At 45.2% G+C, this 14825-nt stretch overlaps 1 protein-coding gene across 1 annotated transcript in view; it reads right to left on the bottom strand.

Moving 5' to 3' along the window:
- The window catches only part of NWD2 (NACHT and WD repeat domain containing 2), a 167653-nt gene extending 158267 nt beyond the window's left edge, over nt 1–9386 (bottom strand). Inside the window, exon 1 of the mRNA XM_045550496.1 lies at nt 9236–9386. Coding sequence (XP_045406452.1) covers nt 9236–9386 — 151 coding nt within the window. The remainder of the gene's footprint in view (nt 1–9235) is intronic.
- Nucleotides 9387–14825: the final 5439 nt, after the last annotated feature.

The following is a 14825-nucleotide window of genomic DNA, read 5'->3' as shown; positions in this document are numbered from 1 at the left end:
TCTCTTTGAATGACACTGTATGTAACAGATCAGATTAAGCATTATGAAGGACACCCTTTCAGTTTTGTGATTTCATTTCCGAGTTTAATTCTGTAATCACTCTAGGAATAAGACACCTGACATCTGTGCTTTGCTCTCTGCTCTGAGTGTGCCATGTTACAGTCTTTGAGATATTTTAGAATGAAAATGAGATTTCAAGGAAGTATTTCATTAAAAGGGGGTTTTATTCCCTTTGAATTGCATCCAAGCTGCAGTTTTTCATCTTTTCATTAACTTTCTATCACATAGCTCTTTTTTGTAATTATACATTAGCCAACACGCTTTAATTTGCAGAATGAGTCCTGTTTGGTTTCAACAAAAATTGCAATGGAAGCTAAATCTTTGAAGAAGTGCCACAAGAGTGTCTTTAAGTTAATAGCACTACACTTCCTTCCAGATTGATTATGCATGATAACTCAGCACCAACATATGCTTTTGAGGCACTGCTACAAGTTTTATATTTATATAAATCATATGACCATTAAAAGCAAAAATTAGAATTTTTTTGAGTTAAAAAGAACTTTAAACTGCCTGGCTTATTACAGTTGCTCTATGTTTGTAAACAGACAATCTTTAATGTCCGAATACTTATGTAACAGATCTATAGTTCCCTTAGATTTGAATCCATGCAATGTTTAGAGCACAAAGCTGGTTACTTGAGGACAATTTCTTGCTGTATTAGTGAAATACATATTGTCATGTCAGTTATTATCAGGAATTTCTCAAATTCTCAAAGAGCCTTCGTTTTTATCAAACCCAATTACTTCCTATTACTCTGTAGGAATTTCATCATTTGTCATTTTAAAAGGTGCTTGTGGGTTTTTATGTTATTTTTCAGTTATCTATTGCTGCACATCAATCCAACTAAAAATTAGTGGTTTAAAACAACTTATGTCTGGAGAGATGAAGTGAGTCTTTCCCAAGACCATTCTAAGCACTCACCTTACGAAAGTATTCTGATACCGATATCTGCGTACAGTTCCTGCTCTTATTTTTCATAGCTTACAACTCATTGTCTTCTCTTCTTCATACTAGATATGTGGCCACAATGCAAGATGCTCCTGTCTGGACTCTCTTTATCTCCCCACTCACCCTTCCCAGACCTGGAAAACCTGGGAATAACAGAGCAGGCAAGCTCGGCCCACCTGCTCACTCCTTCCCCTGGGACCTGCCCTGTCCAGGGAGCATGGGTTTGCTCTCTCCTCCAGGCTCGGGTTTGTGGGGCAGGCCACACGGTGGAGGGTTTCTGGGGCCTACCTTTGCCAGTGAGTGGCTGGAAGAATGTCTAATTCTGCTGTTTAGTATTAGGAACCGTAAAAGCATTCTCCATTATTTCCTTTATCAGGAAAAAAATGGTGATATTTTTGATCTATCTGTAAACTCTTGGTGTTTTTTCAACAAATAATTTCCAGTTAGTTCAGAACTTGAGAGGGGAAGAAGGGTGCTATTTACTGAATCATTCTCAACCCTCAACAACACACAGTAATAATAACAACAGCTAATTATTAACACTTGTTGAACACCTGTTAGATGCAAGGCCACTGGATTATGCACTTTCTGTGTGTTATCCCATTTAATCATGACAAAGGAAGGTCAAGGAAACCACACAATATAACTGGGAGGTTATGGTGGTTTTCACCATTAATTCCTCCCTTCCCTGTATGCACATACCTCTCCTCACATTAAGAAATGGAATGTATGCCTCTGTACTGTGGATCTGGGCCAGCCTAAGGACTTGCATCAGTGACAGAATGTAGTGGAAGTGACATTCTGGGACTTCCAAGCTCAGGCCTTAAGAAGTCTGGCAGCTCTCATTTCCTTTCTCTGAGAAACCCAACCCCCTACAACGAATACTAGGCTAGACTCCTGAAAGATGAGAGAAAAGTTGGAGAGAGGGAAAGAGGTGGGAGGGAGGGAGAGGGTAAGAGAAGGAGAGAGAGAGAAAGAGAGAGAGGACTCCCTCATGGAGGAGCACCAAGGTGCCGACATAAGAATCAAGCCCTCCTGGACCTTCCAGCCCACCAGCCCAGCCCAGCCTCAGCTTACCTGAAAGCAGTTGAGTGACTGGCTCCATTCAACACCCTGTGGAGCAGAAGAACCACCCAGCCAAGCCTTGCCCAAAATACCAAGGACAGACCTGTGACAATGATAAATGACTGCTGTTTTAAGCCACTAAAGTTTTGGTGTGGGTTGACACACAGGAATAGACAACTGAAACAGAAATAAAATACAAACTTACAGAAACCTTTTCAAATAGCAAATGGTATTACTTCTTGGTGTAACAAGAATTTTAAAAGATCTGTAACTGATATTTTAAACCACCAAGTCATGATCTGTTTGTATATAGTGTACCTTTATAGTCCAAGTCATGCCTTCTTTCAAATGTCATTCTAAATGAGCCACCTTCGGGGGCAAATGATAATATCACCTCAAGACATCAGCTCCACTCCTATTCAAAAAGATGAAAGCTCTTTGCTGAATAATAAAGCTATTTCTTTCTATTCCCTGTTGAGAGCTCATCATTGCTCTGCCTCATATTCGATTATCATGCAGAACAGTTTCTAAACCCTGGCTCTATTCATTTGTCTGGGAAGCCCTCCCAACACTCACTGTGATCCCCCCTCCCAGGTGGTTTACATAACCCTCCTTAGTGCCCCTTTAATGCTTTGCTTATATTATTAGCACAGTACTCATCACCTACATTTATGTAGACTCCATTAAGAGCAGAGACCTGTTTTCTTTTGTTACTTCAGTATTCGAAGCACCAAAAAGCACTCCTTATAGAGTAGGTGCTTCATGAATAATTACTAGTTGAGTGAGTGAATGTGCCTGCTTCATCCTGGGCTGGACACTGTTTCTTGGTGTTGAGTATCCATTGCCCCTTCCTTCTATTCTCTTGCTTTTAGTGTAGGGGCTGCAAGCCTGTAAGCTCCTAGATTTGCTTGTTGACAAGGTGCAAATGCAATTCTAGGTCTGCCAAAGAAATGCACCTGCATGAGATCTGGAGGACAAAGGGAACCAAGAAAGTTCCTCTGCCACCAGTCATGGTGGCTGACACGCGGGTTTCAGTAGATGTGTGTTTCTGCAGATGGTGGCCAGCTAGCCAGTACCCGGGGGCAGGGCTTTCTACAGTTTCCTGCCCTCTGGAAACTAGATACCCAGCAGTACCCCTGACTTTTACTCCTCCAACCCTTACAGTGATTTTTGGAAGCACCTAATTTCATGAAAGATCTAGAGCAGTTTCTATTCTACCATAGTGATGTGCCACATATAGATGTTCTGGCTGACAAGGGGCCACATATATGACCGTGGTCCCGTAAAATTATAATACTGTATTTTTATTGTATCTTTTCTATGTTTAGTTATGTTTAGATACACAAATACTTACCATGTGTTACAACTGCCTACAGTATTCAGTTCAGTAACATGCTGTATAGGTTTGTAACCTAGGAACAACAGGCTACGCAATGTAGCCCAGGTATGTGGTAGGCTAACCATCTAAGGTTTGTGTAAGTACTCCACCATGGTCACACAGTGATGAAACTGACTACCAATGCATTTCTCAGAACACAAGCAATGGTTGCCTATTCTAGGTTCTACCTGACATGCCTCTATGGACGGCATTCCTTCCAGGATATGCCTAATTTATGTTTGTACAAACATATCTGCATTGTCCGGATCATAGTGGAAAAATAATAATGATGATAATAATGATAAGAACAGCTAACATTTACTTAATATTTACTATGTGCCCAGCACTGTTCTAAGTGTTTTGACTCCATTAGCTTAACCTTCTCAATAACCCTGTGAAGCAGGCACTGTTATTGTCCTCCTTTCCAGATGAGGAAACTGAGAAGAAAGATGTGAAACAACTTGCTCAAGAAATCATAGAATCAAAATAGTGGACTGAGGCTTTGAATTTAGGAAGCCTGGATCCCAAGTTTACCTCATAGCTAATACCTTCTCCTGCCCGAATAATGTCTGCTTAAGGACTTAGAAGATATAATCACTAAAATTTCAGAACTCATTCATTATAAATGTTCTACATATATTTATCATAAAATATCAACTCAGTACATTTTCCTTGAAGACTCTTAGTTTTTAAAGATGTTCCTGTGGTATCAAAAGGGCTCTGTATACACACACACACACACACACACACACACACATACACACATTTACATTAATATATATGTGATTTTTTGCTGTATTTTCTCCCATTACTCATAATTGAGCCATGGAAATAATCAGGATAGTAGGAAAGCTAAGAAGAATAATGGTGAAGAATACTGATAGGTTTCATGTGAATTTCTCCATGCAGATCTTTCTGGCTCTTCCCCAGAACGCAAGCTAAAACAAATGACTGCTGGTTGTAGCAAATGAGCCCGTGCACACATAAGAAGGGAAAACATATCTCTTAGCTGTGGCTTCCATCAAAACGGAGAACAACCTTTCCCACCGAGACTCCAAAGGCATGGAGAAGAGTCTGGGAAGATGCAAAGTCACGCACACAAAAGAAATCTAAGTGGTAATGATCTGAACATCTGATCTTCAACACTGCAGACAAGAGTGCACAACTCTTAAAGATGACCAGTGCAGAAATCTGAGTGGGCAGAAAAATGCACAAAGGTAGGGGTTAGAGTATCTTCTTCTGCACTCCAGATGTCATTTTCTACGCAGACGGAGATGCACTAGCATAGCAGCCCTGACAGTGGATGCTGTCAATTACTCCTTAGGGGAGGAGAACAGTCTTAATCTGATGGCTGCAGTTGGAAGACAAATCCGAGCATGATAACCCAGCCGCTTCTTTCTCTTGTAAGTAAAACTGCCATTCTTCTCTGCTCCACCACATCTTAAGTTTTAAAGGGGTTGGCTCTGCTCATGGGCTGGGGAGGATGCTCTGTGTCCCACCCATTGCTGACAGTGAGTGGGAGGGCAAGTCTGTGTAATTCTGGGGTTCAATATTGGGAAACTCACTTGCCTGCAGTTAAAACTCTATTCTCCAACAAAAGTCCATATCTCTTACCTGCAATTCCAGAATCCCCAACGATTTGAAAATAAAAGGTTTCCCCCAATCCATCTGGCAACAAAACCTGAAGTGACCTAAGTCACTAACAGCCAAACCTGACCTTAACTGACAATGAAGCTACTTACAATCTTTATCACTCCACTTGGAGCTTTGCTGTCTGATACAATAACCAGTAGCCACACGTGTCTATTTAAACTTAAACTCATTGAAATTAAATAAAATTCAAAACTCAGTCACATGTCGAGTGCTCTGTAGCCACATGTGCCTGTTGCTGCCATCTCAGATAAAGACATTTCCAGCATTATAGAAAGTTCTGCACAACAACATAGAGCGACGTCATGTTTACTTACAGACATATTCATATTTGATATGGAGTATTTACTTAGGCCCCATATACTAAACAGTATATAGATATTTTTCCCCGAAATCTAAAAAAAAAAAAAAAAAAAGTCCAAAATCACATCTGGCCCAGAGGATCATAGATAAGGGATTGATGGATTACAGACCTGTGCCAGTTCTTAATCAGTAGTAAAGGGGACATTTTGGTCTTCCTTTTTTTGCTAAGACTTTACCTTATTCCAAATTGATAAAGAATCAAGGAAAGGAAGAGGCGGGCTCTTAAACTCTAATGGGGGAGAGAATCATGCAGGTTCCTCTTCTCTCCATATGCACAGGCTGTTTAGGCTAATCACAGTGGGAGGGTATTACATGTGTTTAAAAATCATTTTTCCAAGGAGGTATAAGTGCGGTTCTGGCAGAAAGACAGTAGCTAAATGACTAAAAAACTTCCAAGGATTGATAAAGATGCCACAGATGGGATTTCTATGTTGGGTGGGAGGTGGGACTAGATGAAGTCCAAGGCCCATCCATTTAAGAAAATCTGGGATAATGCTATTGCCTCCCCCAGAGGGGTCCTTCTCCAGAATCTTCCACATGGCAGGGATTGGCCAGATGCAGATATACTTCTGGACAGGAACATGTCCATTAGCATCCAGCACTTCCTGAAATTCCCTTGAATGCTCTAAGGCTACCTCTTGGTGGGAGCAAAGTGGGTCAGGGCAGCCATGTGCCCTTTCAGCTATTCATACTCTTGAAGCCTGACAGTGAGAAGATGCTGGACAGCACCTATCTGCCACACCCAGCTTATTCTCTTGTCCATGGGAGTGTGAGATATTTCACAGAGATATTCCACAGGAGCCTAGCCTGGCCAAAGAGTACCAAAAGATGTGTTTTGAGCGTCATATGGGCTCCACTCTGTTTTACTCTGCTGTATGAATTTAGGCAAGCAGCTTAATTTGATACAGACTCAGTTTTCTCATCCGTAAAATAGGCAGAACACCTCCAGATTCACCACCCTCAGAGAGTTGTATGAGGATGGAAATGAAAATCAAAATATTGAATAATCTAACATATGGGAAAATAATTTTTCCTCCCTAAATGCATGTATTATCTTCATTACTGATGGGAAAATTCCATATAAGCCTTGTAAAGCAATGCCTATTAAAACTATAATTTAAGGAAGAGCCTTGCTGGATTCTCAAAGTATTTCTGTGAGTTCAATACAAAACAGCTTTTATTTAGAACATAAATTGGATTTGTGCTTGTAAAGGAAAGCATGAGATAATGTTCTTTGTCTTAATTTGACAGCAGACAGACTCTTCAGCACTGGCCAAGAATCTAATACTGGATTGTACCAAAACACAACCATTTGCTTTTTAAATTGCATCCATAAAGATACTACGGTCAAGTGCTGCCTCTGACAGAGCATTTACCAAGATTTGAAGGTTCATGTTCAGATCATTAAAAATGCCCACCTCTGTCTTTGTTATTCAATATGCTACCGGCTCTCTGATTTGGATAAAATTTGAGGATCTGCTCCTATTGAAACTTCCCAGGTAAGCTTCACATTTCTGTTTTATTTTAAAAGATTAGTGTGGAAGCTGTCCAGCTCAAACAGTGCTCAAGTGACATGACTGTCTCCTTTCTCCTGTTTGCTTTCCTAGAATTAATGTATGCTAAAGCTTTTATTTCAAGAAACTAAGGATTTTGAAGAATCACATGGACAGGCTTAAGAAAAATGACATTAATCTTGTATATTAATGAAATATTAAGATGACTCACTATAAACTCATTATTTTTATCCTAGAAATTGCAATTTTTTTTTTTTTTTGAGACAGAGTCTCACTCTGTTGCCCGGGCTAGAGTGAGTGCCGTGGCGTCAGCCTAGCTCACAGCAACCTCAAACTCCTGGGCTCAAGCAATCCTCCTGCCTCAGCTTCCCGAGTAGCTGGGACTACAGGCATGCGCCACCATGCCCAGCTAATTTTTTCTATATATTTTTAGTTGGCCAGATAATTTCTTTCTATGTTTTAGTAGAGACGGGGTCTCTCTCTTGCTCAGGCTGGTCTCGAACTCCTGACCTTGAGCGATCCTCCCGCCTCAGCCTCCCAGAGTGCTAGGATTACAGACTTGAGCCACCTTGCCCAGCTGAAATTGCAAATTTAAAGTGAGAAAAAAACCAACTACTCATGATATTAACAGAATTTTCATTGTATTTTAGAAGCAGCTTTTTTTAAAGGAAAAGAGTGATTTAACTGGCTTCACATCACCAGATTTAAACACTTTTCATAAGACATTTTTAAAAGCTCAGGAGAATTAAAAATTTCAAAACCAAACATTTTCTAACATAATTCTCTGAAACACTTTAAAAGTGCTTTAGCGATATTTTAAAAAGCAACACAAAACTTGCAGATTTCCTTAAATCCTTAATAGGCTGCATATTTCCATGTTTGGTTTTTTTTTTAAATCTAAATTTAGGTAAAAATCCTGGAACATATCTGAGACAGAATGACTTTTTGAGAGTGTAGTGTATCTTCCTAAAAGGCTCCTTAGTTAAGTTCTGTGAAAGCGAGCTGTAAACAGATAGAAGGACAATCATGCTCTCCCCGGAAAGTGTGTAGTCCTAATACTAATTAGCGCATGGTACCTATTTCTTTCCCCAATTCCCTTGTCATAATGTGAGCTTTACCTAAAACTAGTGGTAGTGCCATGTTTTGGGGGTAAATGATAATTTTCTAGAAAGTTACTTTTATTGGTTCTTTCTGAATGCTTTCCACAAGCAACCCGATCCTTGGGTTTTCAAATGAGGATTCTATCCAATGATTGTTCGAATGTAAACTTTCTTTTTTCTTTCATTCTGTAAAAATAAGACCCAAGGCTTGTTAAAGCGCAGGGAAAGTTAATTCTCCAATCTCTCACAGCTATTTCCATCTCCTATAAACTCATCTTATGGCCGAACATTTTTTTTCCTAGAAGAGAGGAATCCCTGCAGTTTTATCCAGCCCCAGACAAATACATTCTTCCTTTTCCCCACTCACTGGGAATGAAATCTAACATTCAGGACTCAGAGCTGCAAGGCAGTGATGGACAGGATTTGACCACCCGGCGCTCAGCCGCCGCGACTGTGAACGCAGTGTATCAACAAGTTTTGGCCCAGCGCCTGGCAGGTGCCTGGCCTCGAGCGGGAGCACGACTGAGTGGGCCAGGCTCTAGACCCCGGGGACAGCAAGCCTGGGGACCTAACGGAGGAGATGAACTCATCCTGAGCGCTCCCCCGCAAAGCCTGTCCCGGGACGCGCGGTGCGCGTCCCCTCTACCTGCGCGGGCCTTCGGCCCCCAAGGCAAGGGTACCGTCGCACCTGCAAGAGGCGCGTCTCAGGGAACACTGCTCACCTCACCTCGGGAGCAAGTGGCAAAGGAGCCCCCATTCAGGAAGCTGCCAGCGGAGCCGAGAGCAAAAGGACCTACTGTTTGCGTTTGCGATAACCTCGCAGCAGAAACCGCTAAAGGAAAGGGAAAAGGGGGTGGTGGTGGAGGCAGAATGGAGCTTCCAGAAGCTCCTGCTAATGCTGTGGATGTTTCTTAGTTTGACCGGGGAGAGTAACCAGGGAGGGTGGGGGGTAAGAATGGGCGTCCCAGGTGAAGTCAGCAGGCACAGCGGACGAGCGAGGGGAGAATAAAAGTGATTCAAATTAAATTCCCACGCGCTCAGGGCTGCCACAGCCTTAGCTGGAGGAAGGGAGCATAGGGCGCACCAGGTACACCCGCCGGCTCCCGCAGCGAGGACAGACAGAAGGACGGACCGGCAAAGCCGAGAGAGGGACTTACCTTCGGGATTGGCGCTGATGAAGACCCGGACGCTGCGGCCGGCGGGCACGAGGTGAGAAGGCAGGGCCGTGAGGTTCCCAGAGAAAGCCGCCCGCCGGAGCGCAGAGTCCCGGGGACAGGGCAGCTTGGTGCCCGCGCCGGCCGGCCACATCGCCCTTTGGGAGAAACCACCGCTGCCGCCGCCGCCTCCTGCTCCTTGGGTCCCTGCCCGCGGCTCCGCCGAACGGCCGGGTCGGTCTCTGCAGGCGGCGCGGCTCAGAGCCGCTCCGAGCCCGAAGCGCCGCCTGCGAGCTCCGCGGCGCACACCGCCCGCCAGCAGGGAGCGGCCATACAGAGCCCTGTCGCCACCTCCTCCGGGCCCTCTGGGCGCCTGGCTTCGTTGGCCGCCGGGGCTCGGCGCAGCAGCCGGCCGGGGCGGGAGGTCAGCGCGGCGGCGGCTACGCGCGCGGCGCCCCTTTGCGCCGGGAAGCGCCCGCGGCCATCTCCGCGCCCGCGCCCGCCGTGGGAGGAGGGGCCGCCGGGCGGCGGGGACCGTGCGGGCGAGGAGGAGAGACGGAACTTTATCTACAGGATGTCCCGACTTTATTGGAGATCGACTCCCGCGTGCTCAGAAATAACCCGCGGCCTGGAGGGCGGCTGGGGCTTGGGCGCGGGGGCCTCGGGCTGCCTAGGGGCCTCTCGGGCTCCTCCAAGGACAAGCTGGAGTGCTCGTGGCTGCCTCCTTGAATGAGGACAAGAAATCAGTCAGCTCGACAGTCCCACTACTCCGCCTCCAACTCTCCTAAAGGTCACACCAGCCCGAGCGTTTTCGCGAAGCCGCGCGTGCGGGCGTCTGCGCGCCTCTGCCCTGGCGCGGGGAATCCAGCCTCGAAGTTCGACGCGCGCACCGGCGACCGGCCCCGCGGTCTGAAGCGTCAAGTCTCGGGCCGTCTCCGCCGTCCTCGGGGGAGGGTCACCGTCTCCCTGGCTCCCGTGGCGCAGGTGGCCGCGTCCTGCCGCTCCGCCGGCTCCCCACGCGCGCCCGGGCGGGGGATTTTATAGCCAGGCTGCGCCGCTCACGTGCTCCTCGCCGCGTGGTCGCGGAACCTTTCCGGGAGCGGATCTCCGCGGGGAGCTCTTCCGAGGCCTCCCAGCCTCCCGGGGGGCCCTCCTGCTCCCCGAGAGGCCCCTGCCGGGCTGTTCTGCCCGCCTGGCGGCTCCGGGTCGCTCGGCCGCCAGGAAGCCGGGAGCCCCGGCGGCCGGCGCGTGCCAGGCCGGGCGGCGAGTGCTGGCTCCCGGGAGCGGCCCCCGCGCAACGGCCCGCACTGTGCCGGTGGCGCGGAGTGGGGTGGGCTGCGAGAAATCAGAGTTGCCTGTGGCTGCGGCTTTTTGTTGCGCTTCAGCCGCTTTGCCAAGTCAGTGCAACGTGCGGGTGGCTTCCCTGACGCTGACCCGGCAGTCAGAGCGGACGCGGGACTGTGCTAGTTGGGGTCGGGGCGCGAGGTGGACGACGTGGGGCTCTGCTCTGCGTCCCAGTGGCGGGAGAGGTAGGGGAAGCAGACGTCAAATTGCCATCTCCTGCCAGACTCTGCTGTACCCATCGAAATACCGGAAATACTGCGTAAACCAGTACAAGAAAAAAGACCCTGTAGAATAAAAAGTGTGATTGTGTGCTGGGGTGGAGGTTGGGGGAGTGTTTGGATCCTTAGCTGGAGTTTGGTGTCCAAATCCCTCATTCTGGGCTTTTGGGCAGGCACACCTCACCTATGTTTCAGGGAAAAACAACAGTTTTTCCAAATCTCTGCGATTGGGGAGAGGGTGGGTGAGCGCCAGGTGAGGCAGCTCAGCTGCAAGTTTTACCCTGTTACCGGGGGCCTGCTACCCTGGGCAGCTCTACCCTCCTCCGGGCCTGCACTTCCTCCCGGGCCTGCTGGTGGCAGTGAAGTCCCATCACTGCTGTTTATCTCGTTACCCCAGCCCCAACACACATGTTCTGGGGTAACCTCTTTGGAAGAACTGGGTCTCTGGGTTTGTAAGGCTGCCTCTCCTTCCAGAGAGCCAGGCAGACAGCAGTTGTTTGTGATACTTTGATGCAACCCATGAGGAAGCCCTGGATATACCCAGCTATTTGTTCAATTGATTCCATTTAGCAAATTATCACCTTTCTCCTCCAGACTGATTCTCAGGTGGGAGTGTTCTCCAGCAGGAAGCGGGGGTGTCTGAAAGATTTTCTCATGTCCCAAAGGTATGGACTTTAAGCTCTGGAGCAGGCCATGAAAGTACAGAGTCTATTACAGTATTATCCTTTATGAATATACAGTATCTGTTACCAGAGAAAGGAGCCAGGATCACTTCATTTTTGATCTCAATATTGTTTATAAAAGATCAAGAAGTTGCCAGATTGTCAAGAACCTGCCTCCCTGCCTTTCTCCCCCCCCACCTTGTTTGTTTCTCTTAAAAATGGGATTAGTGTTTGTGTCTTCTGACCTTTCCTTCAGATCTCAAAGTGTTGCATTTTCTTTGGATGACTTTGGGATTTTTGGCAGCCTCTATAACCTAATTAACTGTTCTAGACAGGCCGAAGTTTAGCATCTGCCAGTGTCACTGCAGACCAAGGCTGCAGAGGAGAGAGAATTTCACGTAGTCCGTGGGGCCCTGTTTAAAGGCTCTCTGCACAACCAGCCTTGCTTTGGGTAGAGCAGGCTGATGTCTTTGGGGTGTTATATTAATAATAAGGACACTTGGTTGCTCATTGCCCCCCCCACACGAGCGTGTGCGTGTACACACACGCACACACACACAATCTTCCTCCACATTCTTCCACCCTAGCTCTTGCTAGCATCTGATGTCCTAAAACCAGAAATTCATTCTTTAGCATGCAAATGGAACAAGAGAGGGGTTACATGAATTATTGTGAATTAATTAGATTTGTTTCCCACTCTGAGTAATCACACACACACACACACACACACACACACACAGAGACATGAGAGGGAGAGGGTATAATTGTGGAAGGCAGACCCTAATTTTGGAGAACACTTTTTTTTTTTTTTTGAATCGTGTGGGTCAGAAGTTCAGGCTGGGTTCAGCTGGGGAGAACACTTTTTTATATCTGTTTAAAACATTTTATAATGTTTTATAATGTTTTATAATGTCCTCATCAGTAAATATTGGAAGTGTTATTATTACATTTTGCACATGAAAAAAAACCAAGGCTCAAAACAGTGAAATGGCTTGCCCCAGGTCACATCACGAGTGAATGGCAAAGCCAGGATTCAGGCATTGTAGCTCCCGTTTTGCTCTTTGCAACATACACCTCTATTTTCTAATTTTGCCCAGCTGGCCCTGGCTGACATCTTTAGTAACCTGGACCTGGCTGCTCAGGCCTGTGTTTGTGGGCGTGGAAGGCTGGTTATCACCTGTGCTTTCTAAATAGGAAAGAAGATCAATGTCCACGCAATCACAGGACTAGACTCTCCCAATTTCTAGGCTGTTGACCTGGTGATAAGAACTTCCAAATTCCCTGTTTCCTTCAGGTCCTGCTTTTTCCTCATGAGACCACAGGTAAATCCCTACCATCCCAGAAGTGGGCTGGAGGATTTAAAGCATCTAGGAGTGGGAAGGCAAAAGTACATGAGAAATGGGCCTGGGACCCAGCTTGTGATGAAGAACAGGAATTCCCCTTTCTATCCTTTCACACACCACCAGTCAGCAGCCTAGAGAGGACCACAAAGAGGTTCCCTATTTTTATAAAACAATGGGCCCAGTCCTTTATAAAACAGGGCTGTGCAAACGTAAAAATTACTGCTAATTTCATTCTGTTTATCAAGCTGAAAGGAGCCTTGTGATCATGGAGTCCCACCTCCCTTGATAAATATGGGATGCCCTTCTCAAAAATTGTAATTTTATTAAACAGGAGGAAGGAAAATTATTCTGTAATGATGTCACTGTATGAGCATTTCCTGTATGCTGGACATTTTAATAGGTATTTCATTTAATCCCTCTGCATCCAGGCTCTGGGCCCAGCACCTTCTATCCCCAGTCTGATGTATGTTCTTGGACATTACTGTTTTGTGATTGATGTGCACTTTGCTTGTTCCAAAGTCCATGATACATGCATGTATCTCACCTGCTTCTCTTCGCTGTGATGGCTGGTGCTTTTCCACCCAGCGTCATGGCTGTGTCATATGCCCAGTTCATCCTGCTTAGCTGCTGGGGGTAGTGATCGAGAAGCACACAACCAGAGCCCCCGTGACTCACTCTGACCCAGCAGAAGGAAGACCTATGACCCAATCTGTATTTGATTGCATGTGCACGCACATGCAATTTCTGTACATCAAATATTCTGGCCAGGAAACTTCTGGATCACTATTCTATTTAATATATCTGTCCTATTATGGGTAGAAATGAAATAGAGCCCCTAGTGTTTTGAAGAAGACCAGTTAACACACCATACCACTCTAACTGTCTCAGGAAATCTAGCCAATGAAGCCAGTGATGTGTTGTTTGTGTTTCCCGAACTTGAAGAGTATTAGACTTAATATTACATTCGTGCTCACAGTGGCTTTCTGATTTGGGTGATAAATATTTGAATCTGCTTTGCTAATGTGAGAAAAGGATTATACAGAGTCATTAAGCCAGGACTCCACTTTCCAAAGTTCCAGCTCAGGACATAAGCTAGACCATCAGGAACCCACTTAGTTGTTTACAAAATGTAAATTTTCAGTCTGTGTGAGAATTTGTCAGCATAACAATTTGCCAACAAAGCTTGTTGATTCAGAGGTGTCTGCAGCATGATAGAATTCACAGCAGCTCAGTTTTAAATAAAGTTACACCTTTCTGAAGCACTATCTGATGTTTTCATGACTCAGAAATTCTAACTTTATATCCACCCCCTTCCAAATCTGTTTAATATATTTTTTGAGCAGTCTCCCTCTTACAACCTTCTAAATACATTGCGATGAGAGCACTCTGCATACCACACAAAGTGAAGAAAGTTAAGGTAACTTTTTAGATAAAAATTTATAGATTATATTTCTAGAGTAAAGGTTTTATTTTTATTTTATGATTGCCAAGCTTTTCCCTTTCATGACAATCTCCAATACAGTACCTTATAAAACTCTCTTCTCTCTTGTTCTGTCATCTGACATTTGGAGAATTGCTTTTTACAAAACACATGTAAATTCATTTTGATTCTAATCCTGTGAGGTAGATTCTGCATTAATGATGTTACCCCCTGACTCATTTTGTTTATATGAAAAAGCAGCTTAAGAGATTTTAGTGGCATATTCAAGTTCATTTAGTTGCTGGATGGCAGAGCGAATATCAAAACTGGATCTCTGCACACCAAGCCGCAGGTCAATTATAATATACCACATGGCTGCCAGGGTATAACAAGATCCATTTGGCCAAATTGATAAATATCATTTACAGCTCTCTGTAAAATTTATACTGGTGTTTAGGCAAACCAAATAATATGAGGGTATAAAACACTCTACTTGGATGTCTATGGTAGCTACATTGCCTATTTTACCTTGACTTCTATGTTTTTATTGAGCAGAAGCTAAATTCCATATCTGTTAATCCTGACTACTCAGTTTTGTAGACGAGT

Source organism: Lemur catta, chromosome 4 (assembly GCF_020740605.2).
Source record: "Lemur catta isolate mLemCat1 chromosome 4, mLemCat1.pri, whole genome shotgun sequence".
Taxonomy (NCBI): domain Eukaryota; kingdom Metazoa; phylum Chordata; class Mammalia; order Primates; family Lemuridae; genus Lemur; species Lemur catta.
Note: the sequence above shows the minus strand (reverse complement) of the source record. Positions and strands in the feature narration are given on the sequence as shown.